Source organism: Moschus berezovskii, chromosome 9, assembly GCF_049115385.1.
Source record: "Moschus berezovskii isolate FMDL1 chromosome 9, NW_MosBer_1.0, whole genome shotgun sequence".
Taxonomy (NCBI): Eukaryota; Metazoa; Chordata; class Mammalia; order Artiodactyla; family Moschidae; genus Moschus; species Moschus berezovskii.
Genome location: NC_142468.1, coordinates 32,875,158 through 32,892,503, shown reverse-complemented (window position 1 = coordinate 32,892,503; position 17,346 = coordinate 32,875,158). Strand labels below are relative to the sequence as shown.

Genomic DNA, 17,346 nt, shown 5'->3' with positions numbered 1-17,346 from the left:
TTTCAGAACTTAAGAAAGTGCTTAAGATTATGAGAAAGTGAGAAAGTGCTTAAGATTATGTTATTTATGTTTTTACCTGTTTGTTTTCTCTTCCTTTCTTGCTCCAGCTTTTCAGAACTTTGCCCTCCTGACCACTTTTTTAAACTTAACAGTGATACAGTAATGTTAGTTATTATGTTGATATTATATTTTAGAACCCTATGGAAAATTGCCTGTAAAACTTTCCTCATTGTATTAAATCATGACTGTGTAGATACGAGCAAAGGAATATGTCTAAGATAGTATCAGGACTGCCTTGATGTCCTACTGAATTGTTACCACTCATGGCCAAGACTGTATATTTAATTTAGTTTTCTAAAAAAATATATAATTTCTTAAATGTGTAAATGAATTTTATCTCCTTGGAGAAGGTTGTATGTAATAAAACGATCATTTTTCTCAGCTGATAAGGAAAATATATTTGGGAATATATTAAAGGTAAATCTCTTTAGGAAAGTGACATTGTTTTCAGTTTCTTGTATATGAATGGCCACAAGATGGCAATATTTAAATTTTTGTTGACTTACAGCAGTGTCATTAAATAATGTCCAATTAACATTTAATGTCAATAAAAATAATAAAAGAAGCCAGTGTGTTAGCTAGTGATGCAGTTTTATTTAGAAAGAATTTAGAATAATTGGATTTAATATGTGTAAAAATTATTTTCATTTAATTTTATATCTAATGCAAAGAATCTGCCTGCAATGCAGGAGACCCAATTTGATTCCTGGGTCGGGAAGATTTCCTGGAGAAGAGGTAGGCTACCTACTCCAGTATTCATGGGCGTCCCTGGTGGCTCAGATGGTAAGGAATCCACCTGCAATGCAGGAGAGCTGGTTCCATCCGTGTGTTGGGAAGATCCCACTTGAGGAGGGCATGGCAACCCACTCCAGTATTCTTGCCTAGAGAACCGACAGGGCATGGAAAGAGGAGCCTGGTGGGCTACAGTCCATGGGCCACAAAGAGTCAGATGCAACTGAGTGACTAAGCACAGTTACAGTATAATACAGAAGTTAGGGGAGCAGATGTCAGCTTTAACCAAGACAAATAAATACCCAGTGGGCTATAGATAGAACGTTTCAAATGGGAGCCGAGTGTTTCACTCTGTAATTGATATATTTTTTGAATGAATATGATTCCTTTGGCAATAGTCAGTTATGACTTTTTTCCCCATAAATTTTGTGGGGTTTTTTCCTCTGATAAAACTCTGATACATTGCCAAATGTTTCAGAGACTAGGAAAGTCAGAGTGCCAAAATAATCCTTTTGGGCTTTCAGGACTTTGACTGACCTTGAAAGAATTCAATCCTATCTTTCATACGCAAAGGGCCTTGAAGATAATGAAGGAAATTCACCTTATCACAAGGGAATCAAAACCACATCTTTTCTGGAAGATAAATTCTTCTACGAATACTTGAACCTAAAATTATGGCTGTTTCAGGAAGACGTACCATGTATTTCACTTTGAAATGTATAGTAGTTTTATATGGGTGTGTGTGTGTGTGTGTGTGTGTGTGTGTGTGTATCAAGAAACCAAGCCATTTACTAGCAATGGTAGTTTTTCAGTGATCATCCGTTAAAAATTGACTGAAAATAATGGTAGAACATAGATTCTAGCACTAAGCTTCTGGGAAATCTGTAAAGACAACCTTTCTCCTCTCCCCTGGATTATTACTTTCAGATTTTAACACAAAAGATAAAAATTGAATTGAGTTCCGAAAGATGATATCTTTGGAATCTAAGAGTAAAACTCTTGGCTTTGAATTCATTGAATGTATTTTTGATCACATGATATCACTTATCTGATTCTAAGCCCTGATTAATTATCTAACAGTTTTATAGTGAAAGCAACTTTTTAATAATTTAACAACTCATTTTTCTCCCCTTTCACTGTGCAACTTAGCTTTCTTCAGTACAAATGAAGTATTTGTATTTAAATTCATGTATTTGTTATGAACCCAGAAACAATTACATTCTATTGTGAAGTATTAAAATAGTTCACTTTAAAAAATATTTTTTAGTTTTTCCTTTAAAATTTTAAGAACTTCATAGTAAATAATTAGAAAGTCAAACATGCTTTACTAGAGTCAATGGGAAAAAATTAGAGTATATGTTTTGTGATTAAACTGTTGTCAAAGGTGTTTAAAATTACAGCATTCTTCAGTTTTCTTATTTATAGATGATATATATTGCTCAGACAATATGTATCAAAGTGCTAAAAGTAATTAATGTAATTGCAATAATTAATAAAAATCTGGTTACTTTTTTGTGGGAAATCAAAGATAGATTTTTTTTTTTTACATTATGTATTGAATTGGGCTTCCCTCGTGGTGAAGAATCTGCCTGCAGTGCAGGAGACTTGGATTCCATGCCTGGGTCAGGAAGATCCCTTGGAGAAGGGAATGGCAACCCACTCCAGTATTCTTGCCTGGAGAATTCCACGGGCAGAGAAGCCTTGCAAACTACAGACCATGGGGTCACAAAGAGTTGGCTTAATGGATATGAGTTTGAGCAAACTCCAGGAGATAGTGAAGGACGGGGAAGCTTGGCATGCTGTAGCCCATGGTGTCGCAAAGAATCAGACATGACTTAGCGACTGAGCAACACCAGTAAATGTCTTGAATTTAATTCCTTTACATCTTAGCAGCTTTTATACCTCACTGTAGTGATTGTAACTTCAGATATGTGAGAATTAGGACATTCAAAGCTTGTATATATTTGGAAGCTATTTCTAACCACATGTGCAAATGAAAATTTTTGCTTTGTATTTGAAATATCGTTAAGTTACAATAGATCTCAGAATTACAATTGATTTTAGTAATTTTAAAATCACAGTTAAAAGTTTGATTTTTTTTCTCATAAGGTATGACAGTAATTTAAAAACCATGTGTGTAGATCTCTGATAGGGTTCCCGGAAGAAGGGGCACAGACTAACAAGTCTGCCCCAAATCCATGTAACCAAATGTTTAACAAGCATAACCTGAGTAAATGTGTTTTTTACAAATACATGCTATTTCTGATTAATAAAATATAAATTTGCTTTAAAATGTTGCTGAATGTGGGGTTTCTGTTTCTCCCTAGGAGGAGGAAAGTGGAGAGTGTCACTTCTAACTATAATAAAATGTCAGATAAACTATAAAATCATAGCGTTTCTTGAACCAATCAGATAGCTTATAATGTAGAGCAAGTAGCTTAAAGTCCACGGAAAGGCAGACTTCTCCAGAGAGATGGGACACAAGAACTGTGTCACCAGAGACTGTGCCACAACATAGTCACAGGCACCATACAAGCAGATAAAGATGTTTGACTGAGCTTTTCTTTAATGAATTACTAAAGGCCAAGCATAGAGCCATTGGTAGCTACTGATATAAAAGTAGTTCACTCCTACTTGGAATCTCTTCTCCACGGACCTCTGGAAAAAGAAAGAATGGGAGCTAGGACAGGAGACTGGAGAGATTCTCATTCACTGATACAGTCTTGGAAGAGTAGCTCCCACTGCCAGAAAAATGGGAGAACTCATTCCAGCATAACCCTGATACCAAAACCAGGCAAAGACTTTACTGGAAAAGAAGATTATAAACCAGTATCCCTCGTGACCATAGACAAAAAAATTCCCCTATAGAATACTGCCAAATTTTACTGACACTTTTTATTATTCAGCATTCAGCTGCATTTTCCCAAGTCCTTTCTGAACCTGCAGTAGAAAATGGCTTCAGTTCAGTTCAGTTTAGTCACTCAGAAGTGTCCGACTCTTTGAGACCCCGTGGACTGCAGCACGCCAGGCTTCCCTGTACTTCACCATCTCCCGGAGCTTCCTCAAACTCATGTCCAGTGAGTCGGTGATGCCATCCAAAAATATCTTATTCATCCTTAACTCCACCCTCCAGATCTTTGGTGCCCTAAACTTAATCTTTTTTTTTTTTTTAATTTTATGTAATTATTGTTGACTGTGCTGGGTCTTTGTTGCCGGTCAGGTTTTTCTGTAGTTGCGGCGAGTGGGAGCTACTCTCTAGTTGCAGTGCGTGTTGTGGAGCACAGGCTCTAGGACATGCAGACTTCAGTAGCTGCAGCTCCCGGGCTCTAGAGCACAGGCTCAGTAATGTGGTGCATGTGCTTAGTTGCTTGGTGGCATGTGGGATTTTCCTGGATCAGGGATCAAACCCATGTCTCCTGCGTTGGCAGGAGGTGTCTTCACCACTGAAGCACTAGGGAAGCCCTGAATATAATCTTAGCAATAGTTTCCATTTACTGAAGCTTTATTAGGCACTTTATGTTGTCTCATGTATTCCTCATAATGCCACACCATGCAGTTAGTAATTATTCCCATTTATATGAGAAATGATAAGGTTCATGAAGGTTAACTAACTTCCCCAAAGCACACAGTTTAGAAAATGAATGTCTAGAAATCAAGCCCATATCTACTTGAGGGCAAAATTGATGTTCTTTTCCTTGTTTTATACCATTTTATTGAGTAAACACTTAATAAATATTTATTGTACGACTTAATAGTTTATGGCAAGAACTGCCTTTATCAACTCTGTATTCTCCAGACTGATTAAAGTTTCAGAGAAAATGATATATGGGATAGTTTTGTAGTTTATTTGTTAAGATAGGCTGTTCTATTTATTTAATTGACCTTGTTTCCCAGCATTGCACTGTGCTTAAATACAGTCAGTGATCAATGTGTTGATTGAATTGAATTTGATGATTCAGTCCATTTTGCTTTTGACCCCAAACAACATTTAATTCTGTTATTTAGTAAAAAGATAGAAGGAAGAAAAGAAGGAAAGGAAAGAAGAAAATGAGAATAGTTCCGTATAATCATTTTTCAGTTGATACTTTTGAATGTAGACATGGTACAAACAGCCATAGTACAATAACCTTAAGACATTTTTACTTTTCTAAAAGATTTTGTGATTTCTTTTATGTACTAAAATTTTTCGTTCTTTGAGGATGTATTAGTTAAGCAAGGGGAACAGGCAACCAAGAATATGCCCAAAGTAGAGGAAGTTAAATTGGGTTACATGTTAGTCAGTGGGTAGTATTTTTGAACTCTAAATGAAATAGAAATAGTGTGAGCATTCCTTCACTCATTCTTTATTTTTAAAATTGAGATAATTGTAACATTTTACCTTTCATAATGTACAGTTCAGTCATTTTTAATATTTTTTAAAAGTTATAGAAATTCCAGAAAATGTTCCTTGCACTAAAAGAAATCCCATACCCAATAGTATTCATTCTCTACCCTCCCCTCCCCCCAGTTCCTGGCAACTACTAGTTTACTTTCTATCTCTATGTATTTACATATTCACATTTTATATAAATGGAATCATATAGTATGTGGGTTTTGTGTCTGTCCTCTTTAACATGTTTTCAAGGTTCATTCATGTTGTAGAGAATGTCATTACTTCACTCCTCTTTATAGTTCAATAATGTTCCATTGTATATTCATTCTTAGGTCATTATTTTTAGCATGCTTTTTGTGTAAAGGACTGTGAAGGTGCTTTGGAGTTAGAGAAAGAAATAAGATGAAGCATCTTCTCTCAAAGGATAAGAAAAAGAAAAAGGAGATGTTTGAGAAAAATAATTTCTTTAAAACACTGCACCTCAGAAATAATTTGTTGGAATGCGATTAAATATAAAAAGACAAGCATCTTTTTGTAATCACACTGTCAAATTGTCACTTTTTTCTTACAGTGCTGAAAAAATAAACATATGGCAGCAAGTGTGTTAGGTCAACTTGCTGATTGTCTTTATGTATATACATTTCTTACATTTTATGTGAGAATGTTTAGATGGAGGTGGGGACATAAGCCATATGAGAGAAGACACTCTTGTGGCACGTTAATGGATTTTTAGCATAGATGATTATTTCCACTGTTCCTACCAGACAGAATTTACATCTTTTATTTAAAAACAGAAATATATGTGTGTATATATGTTATGTGTGTGTGTGTGTGTGTGTGTGTGTGTGTAATCTGAGAGAGAAATGTGCATAACTAAGGCAGATGGTGATTGCAGCCATGAAATCGCTTACTTGAGTAAGATGCTTACTACTTGGAAGGAAAGTTATGACCAACCTAGATAGCATATTAAAAAGCAGAGACATTACGTTGCCAACAAAGGTCCGTCTAGTCAAGGCTGTGGTTTTTCCAGTGGTCATGTATGAATGTGAGAGTTGGACTGTGAAGAAAGCTGATCGCCGAAGAATTGATGCTTTTGAACTGCAGTGTTGGAGAAGACTCTTGAGAGTCCCTTGGACTGCAAGGAGATCCAACAAGTCCATTCTAAAGGAGATCAATCCTGGGTGTTCATTGGAAGGACTGATGCTAAAGCTGAAACTCCAATACTTTGGCCACCTCATGTGACGAGTTGACTCACTGGAAAAGACTCTGATGCTGGGAGGGATTGGGGGCAGGAGGAGAAGGGGGCGAAAGAGGATGAGATGGCTGGATGGCATCACCGACTCGATGGACATGAGTATGAGTGAACTCCGGGAGTTGGTGATGGACAGGGAGGCCTGGCGTGCTGTGATTCATGGGGTCACAAAGAGTCAGAGACGACCGAGCGACTGAACTGAACTGAAGGCTAAGAAGATTGATAGAGAAAATCTATCTGTTGGAAAAGACACTGAAAATTATTCAAGGATTTCCATAACATTTTCACTTGTTGCTAAAGTAATTTTACTTTCTCTGTCGGAGTATTTTAATTATGGAAATTATTTACTTTTCTTGTTGTTATAGAATTAATTATACATTGTATATGAAACACATAGATTTTTCTCAAGTCTTTGATAGTAAACCTGTCTCACCAAAAACAAAATACTAGGGTTGTTTTGAAGACTGGCCAGTATTCCAGAAACCTGTGCAACTCTTTCATTGTTCTTAGCCAGATTTCCTAAAATGTGACTTTAAAGTTTTTATGCTGTTGTTTATAGAAATCAAATTGATATAAAACATAATTTAAATTATTCATTAAACTTAGTAGCCTTTTTATTTAGCAGCCATTAAATAAAATTTAACCTTCCAAAATAACCACAGAGATAAGTGTAGATTTGATAATATCCTTGTATTTTAATATCAGTGAAATGCTGAACTAGGAGTAGGAAAATCACATGCACTCGGATGAATGACCTTTGGTTCTGTCGAACTGGGAATGATCCCTCTGCTACCAAGAACCAAAGGTTATAATTCTGATTAGTGATAGCATCTGATCTTCTTATTCCAGATGTAGCAGTATTTCTATTGTACTACACTGCCCTCTTCCAAGTAACACTAACTACATTGACAAGTTAGTGTATTACCGATGATTTTCTTCCAATCAACAGAATAATCATTCAAATTTTTTGTGATTTTAGTTTTATATAAATAAAATACAAATTAGACTATTTCCATCAATGGATGGAAATAGTCTAATATTCTACTAAGCCAGTGATAGTGAAAGTTGCTCAGTTGTGCCCGACTCTTTGCGACCCCATGAACTATACATATGGGATTCTCCAGGCCAGAATACTGGAGTGGGTAGCCTTTCCCTTCTCCAGGGGATCTTCCCAACCCAGGGATCGAACCCAGGTCTCCTGCATTGCAGGCAGATTCTTTACCAATTGAGCCACAAGGGAAGCCCTCTACTAAGCCAGCTGTACACTAAATAAAAGACAAACTGGATTATTTCAATTCAAAATTAATTAGAACAGAGAAGTAATATTTTTATACTTACAGGATGTACTATCACTTGATAGTTTTAGTCTTTAATACAGTGTCTTTCAAATTTTGACTTAATCTCCTGCATTTCTAATTTAAAATGTAGATTCCCAGCTTAACCTTGAGACTGAGTCTAGGCGTGGCAATCTGAATGCTTAACTAGCACCCCTGGTCGTGCTGAGGAAAGAGGACCGCCCTTTGTGAAACATTGCCTAATGACTAGATGTTTGTGCTGATTGATGTCTGTTCTACTGTAGAATTAGAAGCACTGCAGCATAGAGCTTATACTCTGGACTCAGACTTCCTGAGTTCAAATTCTAACTCTGCTGGCTATTCACTAGCTGGTGACTTTGGGCAGGATACTTAACCTTTCTGTGCTTTTCTCATCTGTAATGTAGTCGATTCTAAAGGAGATCAATCCTGGGTGTTCATTGGAGGGACTGATGCTAAAGCTGAAACTGCAATACTTTGGCCACCTCATGCGACGAGTTGACTCACTGGAAAAGACTCTGATGCTGGGAAAGGCTGGGGGCGGGAGGAGAAGGGGACGACGGAGAATGAGATGGCTGGATGGCATCACCGACTTTGTGGACATGAGTTTGAGTGAACTCCGGGAGTTTGTGATGGACAGGGAGGCCTGGTGTGCTGTGATTCATGGGGTCGCGGAGAGTCGGACACGACTGAGCGACTGAACTGAACTGAACTGAACTGAATGTAGTATCTATTCCAGAAGGTTGATAGCTTGGTTGAAGACATGTAGTGCATGTAGAACAGGACTTACACATATTAAAAGCTATGAAAATACTTGTTATCATTGGCATGTCTGTCTCCAGAACGCCTCTTCTTTTTGAATACTCATGTTGTAATCAGCTCTTTTTTAACAGATAGGTATTGAATCTGCATTGGTCCTGAGCTTTAAGGATGTTGGTGAGAAAATGCTAGAGATGGTACAAGTCTATTTACTAAACCTAGGATTGTTTTACAAAATTTTTTTATTGATCTGCATATCAGACAACTAAATATAGTGAACCTTATTAACCAGGGTGATGTCCAATTGATAATCTTATCCATTGACAAATGAGTGTTATAGTGAACTGCACTGTCAGCAATTCTCTCATTTTTAAATCTAAGAGAAACTGATAATGCAAGAACTTAGTAATCATTTATGAGCTGTGGCATCTTGATTAAAAGTAAGGGTTAAAATTAGGGGCCGTGTTGGGCACACATAAAAGTATTAAAATGGTTAAATTTCATGGCAAAAAACCCTGTAACTCAAATGGCAAAAGGCACTATAATTTCATTGTCCATCCTGGAAACCTTCCTCATATATTCTTGAAAAACATTTTTCTTTTTATTGTACTTACATACTTTGTTTTATTAAATTAATACTTTAATGATTCTTATCTATAGTACTTTTGCTTTTTACCACTATTAACACTATTATGATTGATGTTATATAGAATAAGGTTTTATCTGTGTAACATGCCCTCAGTTTTTGCCTTTGGGCTCAGCCTTTCCACTATGCCAATTCTAAAGAAAGATCTAACATCATCCAGGTATGCTTAATACTACTAGCTTTATTACAGAATCATGAAAAAAAAATTTAAGTGGGAAAACTCTCCCAAGATTGTTCTGTGCTATAAAAAGCAACATTGGTGAAGTAAAGGCCATATTTTTAACCATGTAATTCATACGTAAACATGTAATGCAGACCTATGGCAGAGTTCAAAGATGTGTTCTACCAAAGCAAACCTGTTGTGATTTAGAAGCACAAATGAGATCATAGATACTGTTTGGAAATGGGAGTGACAGATTAAAATTTAGGTGCTTAGGACTATGGAGTTTTCTAGGCAAGTCTTACTGATTTTGAACAGTGTTTATGAAGAAGAAATTTTAACGGAATTATCTTTAAACAGAGTTCTCATTGCTGGTCTAGGGGGAGTTCAACTTACTGCCTCTGTCATTTCCCTTTCCGACATAAAGTCAACTCCATTAAGGAATAGAAGGGATGACTTTTGGAATTCTATGATGTCGTTCAGGAGCAATTGAGTACTAATCAGCCAGAACTAAGTTTTCTGAGATGGCTTTTTATTGCCTTTCATCTTCTCTAGATTTTCTTTTCTCCTTAGAAACTTCAGTTTGTGGAAGAAATTGCTGGGGAATAATAAGTGACCCTTGGAGTACAGGGATAGTTGTCTTATTCATTATAGAGCTTAATACTTTTGTCTTTCTTTCCCTAACTAACCTGGCCGGGTTGGGTAGTGGGACAGGAGGCAGATGTTGTGAGGCAGTTAGTGTATCAGTTAGTGGACCCACTTGAGTCATGTATTCTTTCTCCCACCTGTACTGCAGCCTCCATTTACTCAGTCCTGTTTCTCTTGACTGGCTATTCCTCAGGCCCTATATTTTGCCTGATCTATATGGTTAACTCATGTAAATACTGTCTTATAACCATCCAAGACCTCTGTGTCTCTTTGATCTGTGTTAATCCCCATTCTCTGATTTTTGTTCCTGGTCATGAAATTCTCATGGTGTTGATGCAGTTTGTAAAATTATAACCTGTTTGCAAACTGTGCTGTGGGGCTTGAATGGAAGTTTGGCTATTCCTCAGTAATAACTTTTATTAATTTCATATGGATTTTGGCTCCAAAATAACATCTATTCTAGCCCTTCTCCCCAAACCCTTAATCCCAATGTTATCCCCTCAGTTCTCTTTCAATATATGCTTTTGCTTTTCCAACTTCTACTCGTTCAAATGTATTTCCAAAATTCTACTCTTTCATTTATTTATTTTTTAAATTTGTTTATTTTAGTTGGAAGCTAATTACATTGCTGTATTGTATTGGTTTTGCCATACATTGACATGAATCCACCCTGGGTGTACATGTGTTCCCCGTCCTGAACCCCCCTCCCACCTCCCTACTCTTTCATTTATAGCTACTCTAACTCCAACTTTTTATGACTCTACATTATAATCTTTTCATTTTTTTTCCTTTTGGGTTCAAGAAAGAATAGTGCTTTTTACCTCCTTGAAGGTAACTCTTACACCTGCAGCTTTGATTCCCATCTCATTTCTACTCTTGACAAAGGGAGAGGGAGAAAGATATAATCCTGAGAGATGAAAAGGGTAAGTGCAGAGAAAGAAAGGGAAGAATAGGAAGAAGGGAAAAGGTCTCACTTAGAGAGTAAAGGGGAAAGGAAAGGGTAGGAGGGGAAGGAGCAGGGGGGCAAGGGAATGAATGTGGAATAAGAAGGATCATTCATTCTTATGTATAGCATGAAGTGGGCTCAGTGATTCTTCAGGTCAGTTGTGGTCACAAATACTTCATAATTCTATTTCTTCTCAACCCTCATCCTACTATACTTACCAGTGTCTCCTACATTTCCCTTCACATGCCTTTCTCAGTGTCTTCACTTGGAACTGTTCCCTCCTCTGCCCTCTTTCACCATCTTTCCATCCTAGAAACAAACATTTTTTATCTACTCTATGTCCCTGAAGGGCTTATGCTGCTGCCGCTGCTAAGTCACTTCAGTCGTGTCCGACTCTGTGCGACCCCATAGACGGCAGCCCACCAGGCTCCACCATCCCTGGGATTCTCCAGGCAAGAACACTGGAGTGGGTTGCTATTTCCTTATGCTATTTGGTATATATTTCACTTTTAGCCCTTGCATCATACCTTGTAGGATTATTTCTTTATAGCCTCTCTCTTTCTCTGGAAAGTAAATTTCTTAGAGACAATGGCCTTGTTTCATTCATTTCTGCATCATCTGCTCTCTAGCACAGCACTGTAAACATTCCAGTGTTTATTGGATCAAATGTATGAGGTAGTCCTATTCTCCCATCTAGTTCAGGGGCCTTGTTAAACGTTTTCTTTCTTTTTCTTTTCATTCTTGAATAGTTGCTATGGGCCAGGTATTGTTCCAAATGAGAGAGTGTGGTAAACCTAACAGGTGAAATCCTTGCTTTCACAGAGCTTACATTCTTGTATACATAATAGAAAAAAGTAAGTTAATTTACAGCAATTTCAGATGATGTTAAGTGCTGTGAAAAACATAAATGGTTTTTAAAAAGTTAACAGGCAAGTGCGGAGTGACTAGTACTGCTGGAAAGCCAGCATTTTGCAAGCATCCTAGTAAAGATTAGATGGGGCAGAGGTCATCAATGAATGCTAAATGTACAGGAAGTTTTAATGAGGGGCAGGATATTTGCATGTTCTTAAAGTGTATCCTCACAGAAAGGGAAACGTAGGATAGTACCCTGATGGGATGATCAAAATTAGTGCAACCACAGAGGGGCAGATGAATACTGTGTGTCTGCAGTTGGGATATCTGAGACCTAACCTGCATATGGTCATGGGGAAACACCGTACCAACCTAAACACAGGGGAAAGTTAACCACTCTGGATCTGGGCAAGTGAGATATAGGTATTCTTTATATTATTCTTGTAACTTTTCCCCAAGATCGAAATTCTTTCCAAATAAAAAGCAGAACATTTTTGAAAGGTATTCTTTATTTTAAAAATAATGTCTGAGCAGAATCAGCTGTAAGGAGGAACTTCTCTTGGGCAGAACAAGCCCTTCCAAAAACTACAATATGATGACTGTATCAGGTTAAGATATAGCCTGTGGATGGATCATCTTATAATGGATGGATAAATTTGATTTTTGCTTTGGGTGGGCTCCCTTTGGGGATGGATTATGGAATTTAAACCATGTCACAGCTGTGAAGATCTGGCACAAGATAGAGTGGTAAAAAAATTTTTTTAAGTGACAGTGCCATAGTTTGGACAGTACCTTTCAACGATTTTAATAGCCTGTGAGTCCAAGTAAATGATCATCTTATTTGCTAGGAGTGAAGTCCTAGGATGGTTTCAGTTTCTCCCAGACATGATACCTAAATTTTTACGTCAGTCCCTTTAATGCAAATTTGTATTTCTTTGCAGTAGAACTTGCAGAGAAAATTTGCACTATTACACTTAAAAGTTGTTATCCTCTTTGGCAGCTCAATAGGAAAGCTCAACATTTTAAACATGGTAGTACTGGAAATTTTATGACAAGACTTTTACCTAGCACTTAAATATGTATAAATGTATATAAGACAAACTAGTAAGCATGACCTGGGGAAATGGTCAGACCTTCTATTGTGTTTTTGGCCTTGAAAGTAGCAAGTGACCAGAATCTGCCTTGGCAACAGGCTTTAAAAAAAAAAAAAAAGACCCTTAAAAAGACACTGTCTCAACTGTGGTGTTAGCACCAGCCAGCTCTCTGTACATTTGCTAGCTTGTAGTTTTCTAAGACTGAGTAAACTTCTTATTTTTAGAAAGTGGAGGTCTGGTTTGTAACTCTCCTTGTACTTAATTGGGTAACAGTCTTTTCCACAAACCACCATCTATTTTGTGAACTTTGTTAGTCATCTTTTATTTGGTAAATTATGAACTGGTGTAAATTTGTACAGTTCATGTATATTGATTGTGGCAAAGTTGTACAGATTTCTATATTTTGGATGAGAAATTTTTCTTCTCTCTATAATAAATTGTTTCTTATCTTGGCATTTTAAAAAAAAAATAAAATAAAATAAAAATAATGTCTGTAAATTTGTATTTCTATTAGTTTCAATTAAGAAGGACATAAAGCAGAGTGATAGATAGTGAAGGAAGCAGGGTAAGTAGTTTTGATCATTTGATTAGGGGAGCCCTTTTTGAAGGAATGTCATTTCCACATAGAGTAAAAGGAAAGAGAAATGTTGCAAACATTTGGGGAAGAATATTCCGTGTAGGAATATGAAGGAAAAATGAAGGTGTTAAGGTGGGAATGAACTTGCCCAAGGAACAACAAGAAGGCCATTGTGGTTGGAGGGGAGTGTGCAAGGGAGCTGTGGTAGGAACTGAGACAGGAGATGTAGGCTACAGATCATGTCGAGCTCTGAAGACTCTGAGAAGGAATTTGGATTTCAGTCTGAGTATGATGAGACTAAAGATAAATTGGAGGACCATAAAGAAGGCAGAGTGCCAAAGAATTGATGCTTTTGAACTGTGGTGCTAGAGAAGACTCTTGAGAGTCCCTTGGACAGTGAGGAGATCAAACCAATCAATCCTAAAGGAAATCAACCCTGAATCCTCATTGGAAGGACTGATGCTGAAGCTGAAGAGCCAATGCTTTGGCCACCTGATGCAAAGAGCTGGTTCATTGAAAAAGACCCTGATGCTGGGAAAGATTGAAGGCAGAAGGAGCAGATGGCGACAGAGGATGAAATGGTTGGATGGCATCACTGATTCAATTGACACAAACTTGGGCAAACTCCAGGAGATGGTGAGGGACTGGGAGGCTTGGCATGGTGCAGTCCATGGGGTTGCAAGAGTTGGACACAATTTGGCAATTGAACAACAACAACAAGTGATGAGAATCCTGTGGAGGGTTTGAGCTGGGAAATGACAGACTTTAATTTACACTGTTAAAGTTTCTGCCAGCTTCTAGACAGAGAACAGACCTTAGGGAGACCGTGGTGGAAATAGACTAATTGGAAGTGTGTGACTGTCCCAGTATTCCAAATGAGAGGTGATGGTGGCTTGGACCCTGGTGGAGGTGTCATGGTGGTCAGGTTAAGGCTATGTATTGATGGCATATACCTAATAGAACTGAAGAATAAGTTGATTTCAAAACTTACTTACTAAGGCAAATTAGATGTAGAGTATAATTGAAAGCAGAGTCAAAGGTTAGTTACTCCTAAATTTCTGGTCTGAAAATTACTGGTTGAATGATAGTGCTACTTATTAAAGTTAGGAAGATTGAGGTGAAAATCAGCCATTCTGTGTAGGGCACATAGATTTTGAGAAGCCTAATAAAACTTCAAGTGATAGGCAGTTTGTTATTAGAGTTCAGTGAAGAGGTTGGGACTGGAGATAAAACGCTGAGAGTTGACAGTATGGATGCTATTTAAAGTTATGAGTATGGATGATATCACCCAAGGATTAAGTACGGAAAGGGAATGAGAGCATCCCTGGATTAAAATCTTGGACATTGTGGGAGAGGGTGAGGGTGAGATGATTTGGGAGAATGGCATTGAAACATGTATATTATCATATGTGAAAAGAATCAACAGTCCAAGTTCGACACATGATACAGGATGCTCGGGGCTGGTGCACAGGGATGACCCAGAGGGAGGATATGGGGAGGAGGGAGGTGGGAGGGGCGTTCAAGAAGGGGAACACATGTACACCCTGGGCGGATTCATGTCAATGTATGGCAAAACCAACCAATATAATATTGTAAAGTAATTAGCCTCCAATTAAAAAAAAATCAAAAAAATAAAACATCAAAAAAAAAATCTTGGACATCTTCAAGATTTAAAGATAGAGAAAGGAGAGGGAGCCAGCAAATGAGACATCAGACTGAGTAAATCTCACAGTAAATCTCACAGTATCAGGAAGCACCCTTGTTTGTTGTACATTTTATTGATGGAAAGCACTAATTATTCTTATTGAGTTAACATTTGCCTCTTAAAACTTCTCACTTATTGGTTCTAGTTCTGTCCTATTGGGTGTTAGAAACAAGTCTTTCAATGGAACAATCTTTCAAATATTTGATAACAGTTATAATCCAGAATCTACAAGCTGTGTTCCCTTTGTATTCAGTCTCTCAGTCGTCTACAACTCTTTATGGCCCCGTGGACTGTAGCCTGCCAGGCTCCTTTGTCATTGGAACTTTCCAGGCAGGAATACAGGAGTGGGTTGCCATTCCCTGCTCCAGGGATCTTCACACTCAGGGATCGAACCCGCATCTCTTGCATCTCCTGCATTAGCAGGTGATTTTTCATTACTAGTGCTACTTGGGAAGGCCCATGTTCCTTTTACTATTTCTTATATTGCTTCCAAGCTCTTTACTAGTTTGATCACACTCTAGTCAATATATCCTGCCTAGTTGCACTAGGATAGAACCCAGTCACTGCCAAATATGACAGATTTGTTTCTTCCCCCAAACCTACAGTGAGGAAACTAAAATCTTGGACATCTTTCAAGATTTAAAGATAGAGAAAGGAGAGGTGCTTTATAGCTGACAAAAAACTCTCATGTGTTGTAGTTTTCATTCTCACAGTAAACTAGTGAATATGTAAAATGTTTTTATTAGTGTTGTTATACAGATGAGAAAACTGAGGTTTCTGAGAGGTTAAATAACCTCACTACTCTTGATTGTCTCAGTGTTCACAGAGGTTGTTAAAAACTGGGTTAACACTAAAGGTTTTGGTGTTCTAATAGAGCTAACCAAAATTTTTTTTCAGCAGCTTGGTGTCAAGCTGAGTTTTCTACTTTCTGTAGTTGATTTTTTAAATCATAATATTCCTCAACTTTAATATTATCCTGAGAAATTTCTCAGTTGGTCTTCCTATATTCATTTTGCTCCCCTGTTTTATCCACCCAGAGCAAGAGTCACTGTTTAAAATATTAATCAGATCACTTGACTCCTTGCTCAGACCCCTCCAAAGGCTTTGCACCAGCCTAGAGTCCACACTCCACATATATCCTAAAAAGTTCTGCCTGATCTGGCCCTTGTTCTTGGAAATCACTTCAAGATCTGTTTATCAGATAAAAATAGTTAATGCAATTGCTTGTTTTTTCATACATATATGTATGTGTGTATATATATACCCATAAAAGTAAAAATGGGCAATGTCTGAGGAAATTTATATCAGTATACCTAATAATAAAAATGACACCAACTCCTTTTTCTTCATGGGTTAATCCAAGATCTAAGAAATGCATTTACTAATAAATCCCAGACAAACTACCTTTGTTAATCATTTTATTTTAGAGTTGATTCATTGTGTTTAGAAAAACTTTTAGCAGAATTGACACATTTATTCTTAATTCCTTTTGTATAAGACCAATTTTTTCATGTTTTCCTTTCCTTCTAATTACATGGGAATTCAACTTATAAGCACAACCTGATTTTTGGATTTGATGATTAAATTTAGTTAAAACCATCGTTCAGTACTGTTGCTAGTAATTTAGACTGTAAAACAATGTCTGTGAATGTGTGTGCATGAACAGCAGGGTGGAGGGGCCAGGGCAGGGGGATGCCCATGGCTGGAAATGCTGATGACTTCATTTAATCTGCACATCAGGCTGGTACTCCACTTCTGTTTCTCTGGTTTACTTCAGACATGCCTTGCAAAGGATGAAAGATCTAATGCAACAGGAAAGATCTCATTAAATGTTTGGTCTCAGTTTTTAGGGGTGGGAAGCATAAAACAAATAATAATCAGCATACTGCATCAAATGCAAATTGGGAAACCTGGGTTGTGTCTTGAGTATCACAGTAATTTTCACAATTCCACAGATTCATGTCTTCTAAGAAACCATTTTTTATTATAAAGATACAAAAGAGATTTACTGTTTATACTATTTTATAATATGTTCAAATAAGTGCGTGAAAAGTGCTGTTACTTTCAGTTTCTTTGATGGGCTACTTGTTTATCACCTAAGAATAGTGATTACACATATAAGGCTTTCTTGGATGTGTTATTAAATTAGTAGCAAATGCAGAGGCCCAAGTTGTGCTGGATTTTCCAATGGAAAATATGCAGTTACCTATGAATTATTTTAAGCTAGAAT

The 17,346-nt window shown here is 37.2% G+C and overlaps 1 protein-coding gene across 4 annotated transcripts in view; it reads left to right on the top strand.

Moving 5' to 3' along the window:
* KIAA0586 (KIAA0586 ortholog) overlaps positions 1-17,346 on the top strand; it is a 132,131-nt gene that overhangs the window by 99,518 nt on the left and 15,267 nt on the right. Inside the window, exon 31 of one of the 4 annotated variants that reach the window (XM_088839562.1) lies at positions 108-13,287. The exons of the other annotated variants lie outside the window; for them this stretch is intronic. Within the exon in view, the coding sequence (XP_088695688.1) occupies positions 108-163 (56 nt within the window). The 3' untranslated portion in view covers positions 164-13,287. Of the gene's footprint in view, positions 1-107; positions 13,288-17,346 lie in introns of those variants that run through there. 4 annotated transcript variants of the gene reach the window in all.